The sequence below is a fragment of the Chiloscyllium punctatum genome, chromosome 1, assembly GCF_047496795.1.
Source record: "Chiloscyllium punctatum isolate Juve2018m chromosome 1, sChiPun1.3, whole genome shotgun sequence".
Lineage (NCBI taxonomy): Eukaryota > Metazoa > Chordata > Chondrichthyes > Orectolobiformes > Hemiscylliidae > Chiloscyllium > Chiloscyllium punctatum.
Window position 1 is genome coordinate 171,788,561 of NC_092739.1, and position 16,452 is coordinate 171,805,012.

A 16,452-nucleotide genomic window follows, 5' to 3' on the forward strand; every position below is an offset into this window, starting at 1 on the left:
GTGCGATGATTAAACCATGTCCCGGTAACAGGCGCGGTGATTAAACGCTGCCCCGGTAACGGGCGCGGTGATTAGACACAACTGAAGTGACATCAGTAGTCAGGAGAGTAGGAGCAGCTCAGTCCCCTTCCTGTTACTCAGCTGAGTACAGTCAGTGAGCTGTGGCTGGGACACAGAGACTGATGCTGATTAATGCTGACAGAACATTTACCTTTTTGGCCTCTTTGAGTTGCCGTTGGAGCTCATTCTGCTGTTCCTGCATCTTCTGTTTCCATTCCTGCAGCTGCTCAAACTGTATCTTGAACTTCTCCAGCTCTTTCAGTTTGGCTCGGTCCTCATTTCTCTTCATTTTTAAAGTTTCCAGTTTCTCTTCAAGATCCTTCACCTGGGTTCGGAGAGTCTCCTCTTCCTAGAAACAGGAGGCACCAATGAAAACCTTTGTCTTCACCTTGAGCTAGCCCCAGGTGCTGCAGAAATGGCAGTCATCAGTTATCAACAATAAGACAGAGCCAGTAGCTGCAGGGTGTTTGAATTTTCAGAAAGCTTTTGTTAGGGTTGGTCAGAAGAAGTTAGTGGGAAAGTTTAAAGAACATGGGACAACTGTTAGTATACTGGCCTGGACTGAGAATTCGTTGGCAGACAGGAAACAGAAATCAATGGGTCTTTTTCTGAGCGTTGGGCAGTGATTAGTGGGGTACCACAAACATCAGTTCACACAGTTCCAACATTGCCAAGTTGTCTGACAACACAAAACTGGGTGGGACTGTGAATTGGGAGAAGAGGAAAGGAGCGCTCATGGGGATTTCAACATGGAGTGAGTGGGCACACACCTGGCAGATGTACTTCAGTGTGAAAATCAGACAGGCACACCTTTATTTCAGTGTATCTGATGAAGGGTCACTGGGTCTGAAACATCAATTCTGCTTTCTCCCCACACAGGAGGCCAAACCTGCTGAGTTTTTCCAGCAATTTCAGTTTTTGTTTCTGATTTCCAGCAGCGGCAGATCGTTGGCTTCTTTCATCACTTACATGGTGATGTTAGGACCAGTGGATAGAGGGTTTTGGGTATTCGGGTACACCAGTCAATGAAAATAGACAGGCAGCTGCAGCAAATCCCCTTCATTGCAGGAGCACCTGAGCTGAGGAACGGGGATGTCTTACTGCAGTTATTATCTGGATACCTAAAAAGGGATATATTTATCACAGGGGGAATACGGTGGAGGGTCATTTGGCTGATAATTGAACAACTGGACTCTCCTTAGGAGAAACTGGTTCAACTGAGCACCTATTCACTGGAGCTGAGCTGGATGGGCTGAGATATGACTGCAATCTATAAAAGTCTAACAGAGCTGGACCGACAACATGAAAAACAAGAGCAAGAGCAGGTCAGTTGTTTTTTTCATAATTAAGAGCAGGAAGCACGGATTCACATTTCAACTCAGCAAGAGCTCGGGTTTCATCATCAATCAATACTTTTGTGTTTATTATAGAGTGTGGTGCTGGAAAAACACAGCAGGCCAGGCAGCATCCAAGGAGCAGGAGAATCGACGTTTCGGGCATAAGCCCTTCTTCAGGAATCAGGCTTATGCCCGAAACGTCGATTCTCCTGCTCCTCGGATACTGCCTATACTGCTGTGTTTTTCCAGCACCACATTTTTCAACTCTGGTCTCCAGCATCTGCAGTCCTCACTTTCTCTCTCTCATTAGAGAAACCGGGCTGATCGTTTCAAACTAACTCTAATATAGAGAAAGCACACTCTTGGTCACATTAATGTACAGTGAAGATGAGGAGGAATTCTCTTCCACAGAGAGTTGAGGTGGCTGTCTCACGAATGGGCAGTAGGATGTTCTCTCATTCCCAACTGTGGATGGATTTGGGGTGAAGGCACAGATCAGGCCCCATTCTCACTGATTAGCCGGACAGGTTTCACCAGTGGAATGGTATCCTGCTATTCCGATGTTACAGCTGCAATCGCCCCACTACAGCCACACACACACACAAAGGGGTTTTCAGTTCACTCTCAGTATCTGCAATGTGAGTTCCAGACAGGGGTAGATTTAATAGAGCTGGGACAGGGAGAATTCACTGTGCAGCAGTGACATTAACTCCATCATCAATGCTTACTGACCTTGGGAGAGAGCAGAGGAGGTGCCATCGGTGAGGGCAGTCCAGTTGGTGTAGGGATGATTGGAGCAGCAAGTGGAGTCTGTGCTGGGGTACTGGGCTCACTGCTGCTGGGCTCCCCACCAGATGGGGACGGTGTCAGGGAAGTCCCACTTGAACCAGTCGTCCTGGTGGACTGAAAGAGAAAACTCACCAATTACTGAGGCGGAACAAACCTCCTCCCCAGCAGCCCCACCCATTGCTCAGCCCCAGACCCAGCTTTCCAAAAACCATCGCGACTTAGCAGCCTTTATGACTCCAGCTGTTTATTTTTGCGCTTTTATAAAATATTTGGGCTGAAATGGGACAGAATTGTTTTTAAAAGGTGCTTGAAGGGATTGCAGCATGTTTAGAGAAACAAAGAGCCGAACAATCATAGCAAGTTTTGTGTTAATAATTGATTGTATAAACAGGGACTAAACCAGCTACCGTGATGGGGTACTGTGTAGATGTGTGTGATACAGCTGTATCTGGGTGGGAACTGAAAGGTGACTAGTCTAGGAAGTAGTGACAGAGGAACAACAAAATCTTTCAGTCCACCAACAACTGTCTGACTAGTTCACAGGTGACTCAACAGCCTGGGGCTATGAACAAAACAGAACAGAATGGACTGACCTCCAGCAACATTGAAGCTTGCAATCACTGGTCTCTGCAGTCAACACCCACATTAAACTGAAGGAAATGAATGCATCTTTCCTTCAGTAGTTGTTGCAAACTGCGACTTAATGTTAAGATGACTGAACATCATAGTTTACCACAACTAGTAAGTCAAAGACCTTACAGAAGTGAACAAGCCCACTTATCTCTCTTTGGTATCAACCACACAGGGAGGTGTCTGAGAAACACCAACCTGACCAGCACAGCAAGCATCAGTATCATCACAACATTTCAGGAATAGGAATCAACAAACTGCCTGCTACTTTGAGAACATAGAACATAGAACAATACAGCGCAGTACAGGCCCTTTGGCCCTCGAAGTTGCGCCGATCCAAGCCCACCTAACCTACACTAGCCCACTATCCTCCATATGCCTATCCAATGCCCGTTTAAATGCCCATAAAGAGGGAGAGTCCACCACTGATACTGGCAGGGCATTCCATGAACTCACAACCCGCTGAGTAAAGAATTTACCCCTAACATCTGTCCTATATCTACCCCCCCCTTAATTTAAAGCTATGCCCCCTCGTAATAGCTGACTCCACACACAGAAAAAGGTTCTCACTGTCAACCCTATCTAATCCCCTAATCATCTTGTACACCTCTATCAAGTCACCCCTAAACCTTCTTTTCTCCAATGAAAACAGCCCCAAGTGCCTCAGCCTTTCCTCATAGGATCTTCCTACCATACCAGGCAACGTCCTGGTAAACCTCCTCTGCACCCGTTCCAGTGCCTCCACATCCTTCCTATAGTATGGCGACCAAAACTGCACACAATATTCCAGATGCGGCCGCACCAGAGTCTTATACAACTGCAACATGACCTCAGGACTCCGGAACTCAATTCCTCTCCCAATAAAAACCAGTACGCCATATGCCTTCTTCACCACACTATTTACCTGGGTGGCAACTTTCAGAGATCTGTGTACATGGACACCAAGATCCCTCTGCTCATCCACACGACCAAGTAGTCTACCATTAGCCCAGTAATCCATCTTCTTGTTACTCCTACCAAAGTGAATGACTTCACACTTAGCTACATTGAACTCCATTTGCCACCTTACTGCCCAGCTCTGCAGCTTATCTATATCCCGCTGTAACCTGCCACATCCTTCTTCGCTGTCCACCACTCCACCGACTTTCGTATCATCCGCAAACTTGCTCACCCAACCTTCTAACCCTTCCTCCAGGTCATTTATAAAAATGACAAACAGCAATGGTCCCAAAACAGATCCTTGTGGAACACCGCTAGTAACTGCACTCCAAGATGAACCTATACCATCAACTACTACCCTCTGTCTCCTTCCAACCAGCCAATTCCTAATCCAAACTTCTAATGCACCCTCAATGCCATACCTCCGTAGTTTTTGCATTAGCCTGCCATGGGGTACCTTATCGAACGCCTTACTAAAATCCATATACACCACATCTACTGCTTTACCCTCGTCCACTTCCTTGGTCACCTTCTCAAAGAATTCAATAAGGTTTGTGAGGCACGACCTGCCCTTCACAAAACCATGCTGACTATCCTTGATCACATTATTCCTATCCAGATGTTCATAAATCCTATCCCTTACAATTCTCTCTAAGACTTTGCTCACAACAGAAGTGATATAATTACTAGGATTATCCCTACTCCCCTTCTTGAACAAGGAGACCACATTCGCTATCCTCCAGTCTTCTGGCACTATTCCTGTAGACAACGAGGACATAAAAATCAAGGCCAATGGCTCTGCAATCTCCTCCCTAGCTTCCCAGAGGATCCTAGGATAAATGCCATCCGGCCCAGGGGACTTATCTATTTTCACCCTTTCCAGAATTTCCAACACCTCTTCCCTACTTACCTCAAAGCCATCCATTCTAATTAATTGTGACTCAGTATTCACATCGGCAACAATGTCCTGTTCCTGAGTGAATACTGACGAAAAGTATTCATTCAGTGTCTCCCCAATCTCTTCAGCCTCCACACACAACTTCCCACTACTGTCCTTGACTGGACCTATTCCTACCCTGGTCATTCTTTTATTCCTGACATACCTATAGAAAGCCTTAGGGTTTTCCCTAATCCTAACAACTAAGGACCTTTCACGTCCCCTCCTTGCTGCTCTTAGCTCTCTCTTTACATCCTTCCCGGCTACCTTATAACTCTCAATCGTCCCAACTGAACCTTCACGCCTCATCTTTACATAGGCCGCCCTCTTCCCTTTCACAAGGGATTCCAATTCCTTATTAAACCACGGCTCCCTCACACGACCCTTTCCTTCCTGCCTGACAGGTACATACTTATCAAGGACACTCAATAACTTATAACCTACTTCTAATTCCCTTTTATATGCAGACACTCTTAGAGTCCTTTACCCAGACAGGCCCGCGCCCCTTACCCAGACGGTTTCAAATAGAACAGAATCCATACAGCTTGGAAACAGGCTCTTTGGCCCAATAAGTCCATACCGACCCTTTGAAGAACGCCCCACCTAGACCTATTCCCCTAGCCTTGCATTCCCATGGCTAATCCACCCTATCCTGCACATCTTTGGATTGTTGGAGGAAACCGGAGCACCCGGAGGAAACCCACGCAGACACGGGGAGAACGTGCAAACTCCACACAGTCAGTTGCCTGAGGCGGGAATTGAACCCAGGTCTCTGGCACTGTGAGGCAGCAGTGCTAACCACTGTGCCACCATGCTGCCTGGTTTCTAACTGTTTACCTATGCGGCTTATAACTATTTACCTATAGCTGGAGTTTAATTCTGTGTTAAACGATAATCTTTGTTTCGGACACAAATCCGATCCGACTCTTCGATCAACATGGGTCTGAGAAATGGAAACTGGGGAATTGTGTGTACTGACTTTATAATCTTGAACTTTTGAGAAGACTCTGGAGATAGACAGGGGTGTTTCCAGTGAGTAATCCCAGTGGGTGGTGTTAAAACAGAATGATATAGGAGGCCACATAGCCACCTGATGCTTTCTGTTTCCCTCAGAGATCTGGGGATGCTTGCCTTCAAGTAATGATCCACTTCTGAATATTTCTATCGAATCTGCTTTCAGACAGCTCATATCCTCATTCTGACTCGAGTTGTACTTTCACTCACCATGCCTTCAGGCAATGGAAACAGCTCACCTCGGAAAACCCAACAACCCTAACACTGCTCACACGGAGACATCACCAATTCTCCAACTTCTCGACAGACCTCAAGCTTACCATCTTTCCTATCCTCCTGGGTGCCTAGGAATGTTCTAATGCTCCGTAAAAAGCACTTCCAAAAATCTTAGCTGACACAAAACCTGCTGTGAACTGAGAGAAGGATGAAGAGAAGCATGAGGTATCATATTTGACAGGAAGGATTAATAGTGGATTTATTAGCCCAATGGTAAAGATTGTGCAGGAACAGAGGGAATTGCATTAATTTCTGAGGGAGCTAGGACAGACTGAGAGTGTGCTTAGTAAAATGTACCGAATTCTGGGTTCATAAACAGAGGTATTGTAAACAAATGTAAAGACGTTCTGCTGAAAGAGAGAGTGTGAGCTTCATGTAGATACTGTTTTCATACAGTGAACAAGAGGCCATTTGGCCTTAAGCCTATGGAATAAGATCGTGGCTAAACTGATGTCAATCCCAACTCGACATTCCTGCATATTCCCAGTAACCTTTCAACCCCCTTAGTCAACAAGAATCTATTAACCTCTGCCTAAAAGATTCTGCATCCACTGACCTTTGGGGAGGGAATTCCAAAAAAATCTCAATGATCAAAGATCACTGAAAATATCTTTCTTCATCTGTTTGAAATGAGAGACCCCTTGTTTGTAAACAGTGCCTCTAAATTCAACCTTCTCCCAGAACAGGAAACATTCCTTTCTTGCCCCAGTCAATCAGGCCCCTCTGGATTTTATGTTTCAATAAGATCTCACTGACTCTTCTAAACTGCAGAGAGTACAGACCAAGCCTGCACCATAGCCACTGACCAGCTCAATGCCTTTGACGTTTTAAACATGTGCAAACATCTGATCCCAAAATGTTCCGACTATTCTGTCTCCTAAGTATGTTCCGATATTATCATCTGTAACTATGAAATAATATTCCTACTCAGTCTCAGCCCCCCTGCACCCCAGGCTCCACAAGATGGTCTCATTCTCCGCTTGGGGACCCTGCAGCCTCTGGGACCCAACACTGACCTTAAGTCGTACAATCGAAGAGTTATACAGCACAGAAACAGATCCTTCAGTCTAACTTGTCCACGGCAATCAGATATCCAAAATTCATCTAGTCCCATTTATCAGCATTTGGCCCTTATCCCTTCCTAGTCATGCCTTTTAAATGTTGCAACTGTCCCATCCTCCACCAGTTAGTTCCTCTGGCAGCTCATTCCACACGTGTATTAGAACAACCCAGGCGATAACAGGCCTGGCTGTGGGCAGGGTAGAAAGGCAAGGAGGATCGTTACTGAACAATCTGTCCCTCCGTAAGATGTTTGACTATGCTCGACTTTTATTTCTTTATTCATTCCCAGGATCAGGGTGTCGCTGGCTAAACCAGCATTTACTGCCCATCCCTAATTACCCAGAGGGCAGATAAAAGTCAACCACATTGTTGTGGGCCTGGAGTCACATGTAGGTCAGACCAGACAAGGACACTGGCAACCCAGATGGGCTTTTCTGACAATTCACAAAGGATGCATGGTCATCATTACACCCCTAATTCCATAATTCTTTGTTTTTTGAATTCAAATTCTACCACCTGCCATAGTGGTATTTGAACCCAGGTCTCCAGAAGGTTATCTGGGTCTCTGGGTTAACAATGTAGTGGTAATATCACTGGACCATTGCCTCTGTCAGGGAGCTATGGGAGACAGGTTAGCAAGGTTTTACATCACATGGAGAGCTCGCCATTTGGATATAGAACTGGCTCAAAGGTAGAAGACAGAGGGTGGTGGTGGAGGGTTGTTTTTCAGACTGGAGGCCTGTGACCAGTGGAGTGCCACAAGGATCGGTGCTGGGCCCTCTACGTTTTGTCATTTACATAAATGATTTGGATGTGAACATAAGAGGTGCAGTTAGTAAGTTTGCAGATGACACCAAAATTGGAGGTGTAGTGGACAGCGAAGAGGTTTACCTCAGATTACAACAGGATCTGGACCAGATGGGCCAATGGGCTGAGAAGTGGCAGATGGAGTTTAATTCAGATAAATGTGAGGTGCTGCATTTTGGGAAAGTAAATCTTAGCAGGACTTATACACTAAATGGTAAGGTCCTAGGGAGTGTTGCTGAACAAAGAGACCTTGGAGTGCAAATTCATAGCTCCTTGAAAGTGGAGTTGCAGGTAGATAGGATAGTGAAGAAGGCGTTTGGTATGCTTTGGCCTAGCAGGGGTAAGCTGCAGTGACCAGGTCTCTGGCACGAGGTCCGGCTCTGAGGCTCAGAAGGGAAAGGGGGAGAGGAGGAGAGCGCCAGTTATAGGAGACTCTATAGTTAGAGGGACAGACAGGCGGTTCTGTGGACATGGGCGAGACTCTCGGATGGTTTGTTGCCTCCCGGGTGCTGGGGTCCGAGACATCTCGGTCCGTGTCTTCAGAATCCTTAAGGGGGAGGGTGTGCAGCCAGAAGTCGTGGTACACATTGGCACCAACGACATAGCTAGGAAGAGGGGTGGGGAGGTCATTCAGGAGCTCAGGGAGTTAGGCTGGAAGCTAAAAGCTAGGACAGACAGAGTCGTCATCTCTGGGTTGTTGCCGGTGCCACGTGACAGTGAGGCAAGGAATAGGGAGAGAGTGCAGTTGAACACGTGGCTGCAAGGATGGTGTAGGAGGGAGGGCTTCAGGTATTTGGACAATTGGACTGCATTCTGGGGAAGGTGGGATTTGTATAAGCAGGACGGGTTGCACCTGAACCAGAAGGGCACTAATATCCTGGGGGGTAGGTTTGCTAGCACTCTTCGGGGGATGGGATCCGGACTTGTAGTCCAGCAAGTAGGTTAGCTGTTTTTCAGGATGTCCAAGACTGTAGGGAGGCTGTGGAGAAGGTAGCACTGACAGGGATTACTTGCGGACACAGAGATGGGCTCAAGTGTATATACTTCAACGCAAGGAGTATCAGAAATAAGGTGGGTGAACTTGAGGCATGGATCGGTACCTGGGACTACGATGTTGTGGCCATCACGAAAACATGGATAGATGAGGGACAGGAATGGTTGTTGGAGGTTCCTGGTTACAGATGTTTCAGTAAGATTAGGGAGGGTGGTAAAAAAGGAGGGGGGGGTGGCATTGTTAATTAGAAATGGTATAACGGCTGCAGAAAGGAAGTTTGAGGGGGATCTGCCTCGGGAGGTAGTATGGGCTGAAGTCAGAAATAGGAAAGGTGCAGTCACCTTGTTGGGTGTTTACTATAGGTCCCCCAATAGCAGCAGAGATGTGGAGAAACAGATTGGGAAACAGATTTTGGAAAGGTGCAGAAGCCACAGGGTCGTAGTCATGGGCGACTTCAACTTCCCAAATATTGATTGGAAGCTCTTTAGATCAAGTAGATTGGATGGGGCAGTGTTTGTGCAGTGTGTCCAGGAAGCTTTTCTAACTCAGTATGTAGATTGTCCGACCAGAGGGGAGGCCATATTGGATTTGGTACTCGGTAATGAACCGGGACAAGTGATGGGCTTGTTAGTGGGTGAACATTTTGGTGATGGCGACCACAATTCTGTGACTTTCACTTTGGTTATGGAGAGAGATAGGTGCATGCAACAGGGTAAGCTTTACAATTGGGGGAAGGGTAAATACAATGCTGCAAGACAGGATTTGAGGAGCATAAGTTGGGAGCATAGGCTGTCAGGGAAGGATGTCGTTGAAACGTGGAACTTTTTCAAGGAGCAGATAAGATGTGTCCTTGATATGTATGTACCTATCAGGCAGGAAAGAAATGGTCGTGTGAGGGAGCCTTGGTTGATGAGGGAGGTTGAATGTCTAGTAAAGAGGAAGAAGGAGGCTTACATAAGGTTGAGGAAACAGGGTCCAGACAGAGCAGTGGAGGGATACAGGATAGACAGAAGGGACCTGAAGCAAGGGATTAGGAGAGCTAAGAGAGGGCATGAAAAATCCTTGGCGGGTAGGATCAAGGATAACCCCAGGGCCTTTTATGCGTATGTGAGAAACATGAGAATGACGAGAACGAGGGTAGGTCCGATCAAGGACAGTAGTGGGAGACTGTGTATTGAGTCAGAAGAGATAGGAGAGGTCTTGAATGAGTACTTTTCTTCGGTATTTACAAATGAGAGGGACCGTATTGTTGAAGAGGAGAGTGTGAAACGGACTGTTAAGCTAGAAGAGATACTTGTTAGGAAGGAAGATGTGTTGGACATTTTGAAAAACTTGAGGATAGACAAGTCCCCCGGGCCTGATGGGATATATCCTAGGATTATGTGGGAAGCAAGAGAGGAAATTGCAGAGCCGTTGGCAATGATCTTTTCGTCTTCACTGTCAAGAGGGGTGATACCAGGGGACTGGAGAGTGGCGAATGTTGTGCTCCTGTTCAAAAAAGGGAATAGGGATAACCCCGGGAATTACAGGCCAGTTAGTCTTACTTCGGTAGTAGGCAAAGTAATGGAAAGGGTACTGAGGGATAGGATTTATGAGTAACTGGAAAGATACTGCTCGATTAGGGACAGCCAGCACGGATTTGTGAGGGGTAGGTCTTGCCTTACAAGTCTTATTGAATTCTTCGAGGAGGTGACCAAGCATGTGGATGAGGGTAGAGCAGTGGATGTAGTGTACATGGATTTTAGTAAGGCATTTGATAAGGTTCCCCATGGTAGGCTTATGCGGAAAGTCAGGAGGCATGGGATAGAGGGAAATTTGGCCAGTTGGATAGAAAACTGGCTAACCGGTCGAAGGCAGAGAGTGGTGGTAGATGGCAAACATTCAGCCTGGAGCCAGTTACAAATGGAGTTCCGCAGGGATCAGTTCTGGGTCCTCTGCTGTTTGTAATTTTTATTAATGACTTGGAAGAGGGAGTCGAAGGGTGGGTCAGTAAATTTGCAGACGATATGAAGATTGGTGGAGTTGTGGATAGTGAGGAGGGCTGTTGTCGGCTGCAAAGGGACTTAGATATGATGCAGAGCTGGGCTGAGGAGTGGCAGATGGAGTTCAACTCTGTCAAGTGTGAGGTTGTCCATATTGGAAGGACAAATAAGAATGCGGAATACAGGGTTAACGGTAGGGTTCTTAGTAAGGTGGAGGAAGAGGGATCTTGGGGTCTATGTTCATAGATCTTTGAAAGTTGCCACTCAGGTGGATAGAGTTTGTAAGAAGGCCTATGGTGTATTAGCGTTCATGAGCAGAGGGATTGAATTCAAAAGTCGTGAAGTGATGTTGCAGCTGTACAGGACCTTGGTAAGGCCACATTTGGAGTACTGTGTGCAGTTCTGGTCGCCTCACTTTAGGAAAGATGTGGAAGCTTTGGAGAGGGTGCAGAGGAGATTTACCAGGATGTTGCCTGGAATGGAGAATAGGTCGTACGAGGATAGGTTGAGAGTGCTAGGCCTTTTCTCATTGGAACAGCGAAGGATGAGGGGTGACTTGATAGAGGTTTATAAGATGATCAGGGGAATAGATAGGATAGTCAGAGACCTTTTCCCCGGGTACAACAGAGTGTTACAAGGGGACATAAATTTAAGGTGAAAGGTATGGGGGGATGTCAGGGGTGGGTTCTTTACCTAGAGAGTGGTGGGGGCATGGAATGCTTTGCCTGTGGGAGTGGCAGAGTCAGAATCATTGGCGACCTTTAAGTGGCAATTGGATAGGTACATGGATAGGTGCTTAAGCTAGGACAAATGTTCGGCACAACATCGTGGGCCGAAGGGCCTGTTCTGTGATGTATTGTTCTATGTTCTATGTTTCCTTTATTGGTCAGAATATCGAGTACAGGAGTTGGAAGGTCATGTTGCGGCTGTACAGGACGTTGTTAAGCCACTGGTCTCCTTCCTATCAGAAAGATGTTGTGAAACCTGAAAGGGTTCAGAAAAGATTTACAAGGATGTTGCCAGGGTTGGAGCTACAGTGAGAGGCCGAACAGGCTGGGGCTGTTCATTTCCAGACATTTCGTCACTTTACTCGGTAACATCTTCAGTGGGCCTCAGGTGAAACAATGCTGAAAATTCCTGCTTTCTATTTATATGTTTGGATTTCTTTGGGCTGAAGCGTCGGAGGCTGAGTGGTGACCTTATAAAGGTTGTCTAAATCATGAGGAGAGATGGAGTGAATAGCCAAGGTCTTTTCCCTGGGGTCGGGGAGTCCACAACTAGAGGGCATAGGTTTAGGGTGAGAGGGGAAAGATATAAAAGGGACCTAAGGGGCAACTTTTTCACACAGAGGGTGGTACATGTATGGAACGAGCTGCCAGAGGATGTGGTGGAGTCTGGTTCAATTACAACATTTAAAAGGCATCTGGATGGGGACATGAATCGGAAGGGTTTGGAGGGGTATGGGCCTGGTGCTTGCAGGCGGGGTTAGATTAATTTCGGAGAACTGGTCGGCAAAGGTGAGTTGGACAGAAGGATCTGTTTCTGTGCTGTATATCTCTATACCTCTACTGGCAATGCTGTGGTGAACCACACAATCAGATGGTGGGGTTGGCATTTCAGTGATAAACCCTGCAGTCCCCTGCCAGCTGCTGGTCAAATGTGAAGGCACTGTCTCTCTGTCCCTGCACTGTTGCTGTCAGTTATAACTGCAGGACACAATGCTGACACCAGTGTTTCGGAACTGAAGCATGATGTTCAGCTGCAATCACTTCATTTTTCTGCAAACTGTGGTCAGCTGGGTGGGTTACTGGGCAGTTCGGGGCGTCGACAGGTACTGGGCAGTTCGGGGCGTCGACAGGTACTGGGCAGTTCGGGGCGTCGACAGGTACTGGGCAGTTCGGGGCGTCGACAGGTACTGGGCAGTTCGGGGCGTCGACAGGTACTGGGCAGTTCGGGGCGTCGACAGGTACTGGGCAGTTCGGGGCGTCGACAGTTATTGGGCAGTTCGGGACGTCGACAGTGACTGGGCAGTTCGGGGCGTCGACAGTGACTGGGCTGTTCGGGACTTTGCCTAATTGCTGAAGATGTTTTGTTGCCCACACTGACTGAGTGTTCATGTTAATATCTAGTATCAGATTCACCTTCCTGTGCAACATCATTGACATTTTGGGTTTCCCTTCCCTACATCATGAAGGACAGTGCCGAATCTCTCTCAGCAGCAAAACCAAAACCCTGGAAGGACTCTTCTGCCCAGTACCACTTCCACAAAGTATTGACACCAAACCTTCCAGCCTAACATTTCAGAATTACAAGAATTAGAATTCCTGCAGTGTGGAAACATGCCCTTCGGCCCAACAAGTCCTCTGAAGAGTAACCCATCCAGAACCATTTCCTTGCCCTATATTTATCCCTGACTAATGCCCCTAACACTACGGGCAATTTCCCATGGCTAATTCGTTGACCTGCACATCTTTGGACTGTGGGAGGAAACTGCAGCACCCAGAGAAAACCCACGCAGACACGGGGAGAATGTGCAAACTTCTCACAGACACGGGGAGAATGTGTAAACTCCACACAGACACCATTTTCTTATATTAAACAGAATGTTCCCACCAGCCACCTCTTCCCCGCAGACCTGTGACCTCATGATCCCTCGGACTCTGAGCAACACAGGAAGATAGGACTGTAGAATGCCGGGGGGAGTGTCTGGCCTTGCAAACCAGCTCTGCAATTCAGGAAGATCATGGTGCACCTTATCCACAGGTATTGCCATTACAATAATATTGCTCGACTAGTCATTCACGACCTCAGGCTAATGTTCTAGGGACCTGTGCTCAAATCCCAGTGCAGCAGATGGTGAAACTTGAACTTCACTGTTTTTATTGAATTCAACACCCGTCTCACAAAGACCAAGAAAGCATTGTCAATTGTTTAGCTAAGAGCCATCAGGGAAGTTTACATTTCAATCCAGAGCCACATCTCTGTTTCTTAACCACCTTCTGAACAAACCACTCAGTTCCACCAAACCATAACAAAAGCTGAAACAAATAAAACAAAGTTGTGGATGCTGGAGACCTGTCACAGACAAAAACAATAACAAAAACTGCTGGAGAAACTCAGCAGGTGTGGAAGCATCTGTGGAGGGAAAGCAGTGTTAATGTTTCAAGTCTCTCTTTGAGTTACTCTTATTCAGAATGTGTAATGGAAAGAAATCACTAAGAAATAAAACTAGACCAACTGAACACTGCCCCAGGCACTGGAACCCTACAAAGGCAGCCTTACCGAAACGTGAGGGCTCATGCCAAAACTGGGAGACCTGTTTCACAGACCAGCCAAACAACAGAGTGGCATAGCTCAAAACCATGGACCCTCACCATGGCCCTGAACAGTGTAAAAAATAAACTTTTATATACTATTTTTCCTGCAAAAATGACAATATTCCATCTGCTTTCTCAATCACTTGCTCTATCTGCATAATTTGGAGATGGTGGAGTTAAACTAGGGTGGACAAAGTTAAAAATCACACAACACCAGGAAATAGTCCAACAGGTTTATGTGAAAGCACGAGCTTCTGAAGCGCTGCTCCTTCAGGTGGTTGTGGAGTATTGATTGGAAGCTCCAAATATTGATTGGAAGCTCTTTAGATCAAGTAGATTGGATGGGGCAGTGTTTGTGCAGTGTGTCCAGGAAGCTTTTCTAACGCAGTATGTAGATTGTCCAACCAGAGGGGAGGCCATATTCGATTTGGTACTCGGTAACGAACCGGGACAAGTGGTGGGCTTGTTAGTGGGTGAACATTTTGGTGATGGCGACCACAATTCTGTGACTTTCACCTTGGTTATGGAGAGAGATAGGTGCGCACAACAAGGAAGTTTTTACAATTGGGGGAAGGGAAATTACGATGCTGTAAGACAGGATTTGAGGAGCATACGTTGGGAGCATAGGCTGTCAGGGAAGGATGTGGTGGAAATGTGGGACTTTTTCAAGGAGCAGATACGACGTGTCCTTGATATGTATGTACCGATCAGGCAGGAAAGAAATGGTCGTGTGAGGGAGCCTTGATTGACGAGGGAGGTTGAATGTCTAGTAAAGAGGAAGAAGGAGGCTTACATAAGGTTGAGGAAACAAGGTTCAGACAGAGCAGTGGAGGGATACAGGATAGCCAGAAGGGACCTGAAGAAAGGGATTAGGAGAGCTAAGAGAAGGCATGAAAAATCCCTGGCGGAAAGGATCAAGGATAACCCCAAGGCATTCTATGCGTATGTGAGAAACCTGAGAATGACGAGAACGAGGGTAGGTCCGATCAAGGACAGTGGTGGGAGACTGTGTATTGAGTCAGAAGAGATAGGAGAGATCTTGAACAAGTACTTCTCTTCAGTATTTACGAACGAGAGGGACCGTATTGTTGAAGAGGAGAGTGTGAAACGGACTGATAAGCTAGAAGAGATACCTGTTAGGAAGGAAGATGTGTGGGACATTTTGAACAACTTGAGGATAGACAAGTCCCCCGGGCCTGACGGGATATATCCTAGGATTATGTGGGAAGCAAGAGAGGAAATTGCAGTACCGTTGGCAATGATCTTCTCGTCTTCACTGGCAACTGGGGTGGTACCAGGGGACTGGAGAGTAGCGAATGTTGTGCCCCTGTTCAAAAAAGGGAATAGGGATAACCCCGGGAATTACAGGCCAGTTAGTCTTACTTCTGTGGTAGGCAAAGTAATGGAAAGGGTACTGAGGGATAGGATTTACGAGTATCTGGAAAGACACTGCTTGATTAGGGACAGCCAGCACGGATTTGTGAAGGGTAGGTCTTGCCTTACAAGTCTTATTGAATTCTTCGAGGAGGTGACCAAGCATGTGGATGAGGGTGGAGCAGTGGATGTAGTGTACATGGATTTTAGTAAAGCATTTGATAAGGATCCCCATGGTAGGCTTATGCGGAAAGTCAGGAGGCATGGGATAGAGGGAAATTTGGCCAATTGGATAGAAAACTGGCTAACCGGTCGAAGTCAGAGAGTGGTGGTAGATGGTAAATATTCAGCCTGGAGCCCAGTTACAAGTGGAGTTCCGCAGGGATCAGTTCTGGGTCCTCTGCTGTTTGTAATTTTTATTAATGACTTAGAGGAGGGAGTCGAAGGGTGGGTCAGTAAATTTGCAGATGATACAAAGATAGGTGGAGTTGTGGACAGTGAGGAGGGCTGTTGTCGGCTGCAGAGGGACTTAGATATGATGCAGAGCTGGGCTGAGGAGTGGCAGATGGAGTTCAACCCTGCCAAGTGTGAGGTTGTCCATTTTGGAAGAACAAATAAGAATGCGGAATACAGGGTTAATGGTAGGGTTCTTGGTCAGGTGGAGGAACAGAGGGATCTTGGGGTCTATGTACATAGATCTTTGAAGGTTGCCACTCAGGTGGATAGAGTTTGTAAGAAGGCCTATGGAGTATTCTCGTTCATTAGCAGAGGGATTGAATTCAAGAGTCGTGAGGTGATGTTGCAGCTGTACAGGACTTTGGTTAGGCCACATTTGGAGTACTGTGTGCAGTTCTGGTCGCCTCACTTTAGGAAAGATGTGGAAGCTTTGGAGAGGGTGCAGAGAAGATTTACCAGGATGTTGCCTGGAATGGAG

At 46.8% G+C, this 16,452-nt stretch overlaps 1 protein-coding gene across 1 annotated transcript in view; it reads right to left on the bottom strand.

Annotated features, from left to right (window-relative positions):
* LOC140481859 (dynactin subunit 1-like) overlaps positions 1–16,452 on the bottom strand; it is a 148,036-nt gene that overhangs the window by 74,252 nt on the left and 57,332 nt on the right. Inside the window, 2 exon segments of the mRNA XM_072578436.1 lie at positions 212–409; positions 2,130–2,300. Coding sequence (XP_072434537.1) covers positions 212–409; positions 2,130–2,300 — 369 coding nt within the window.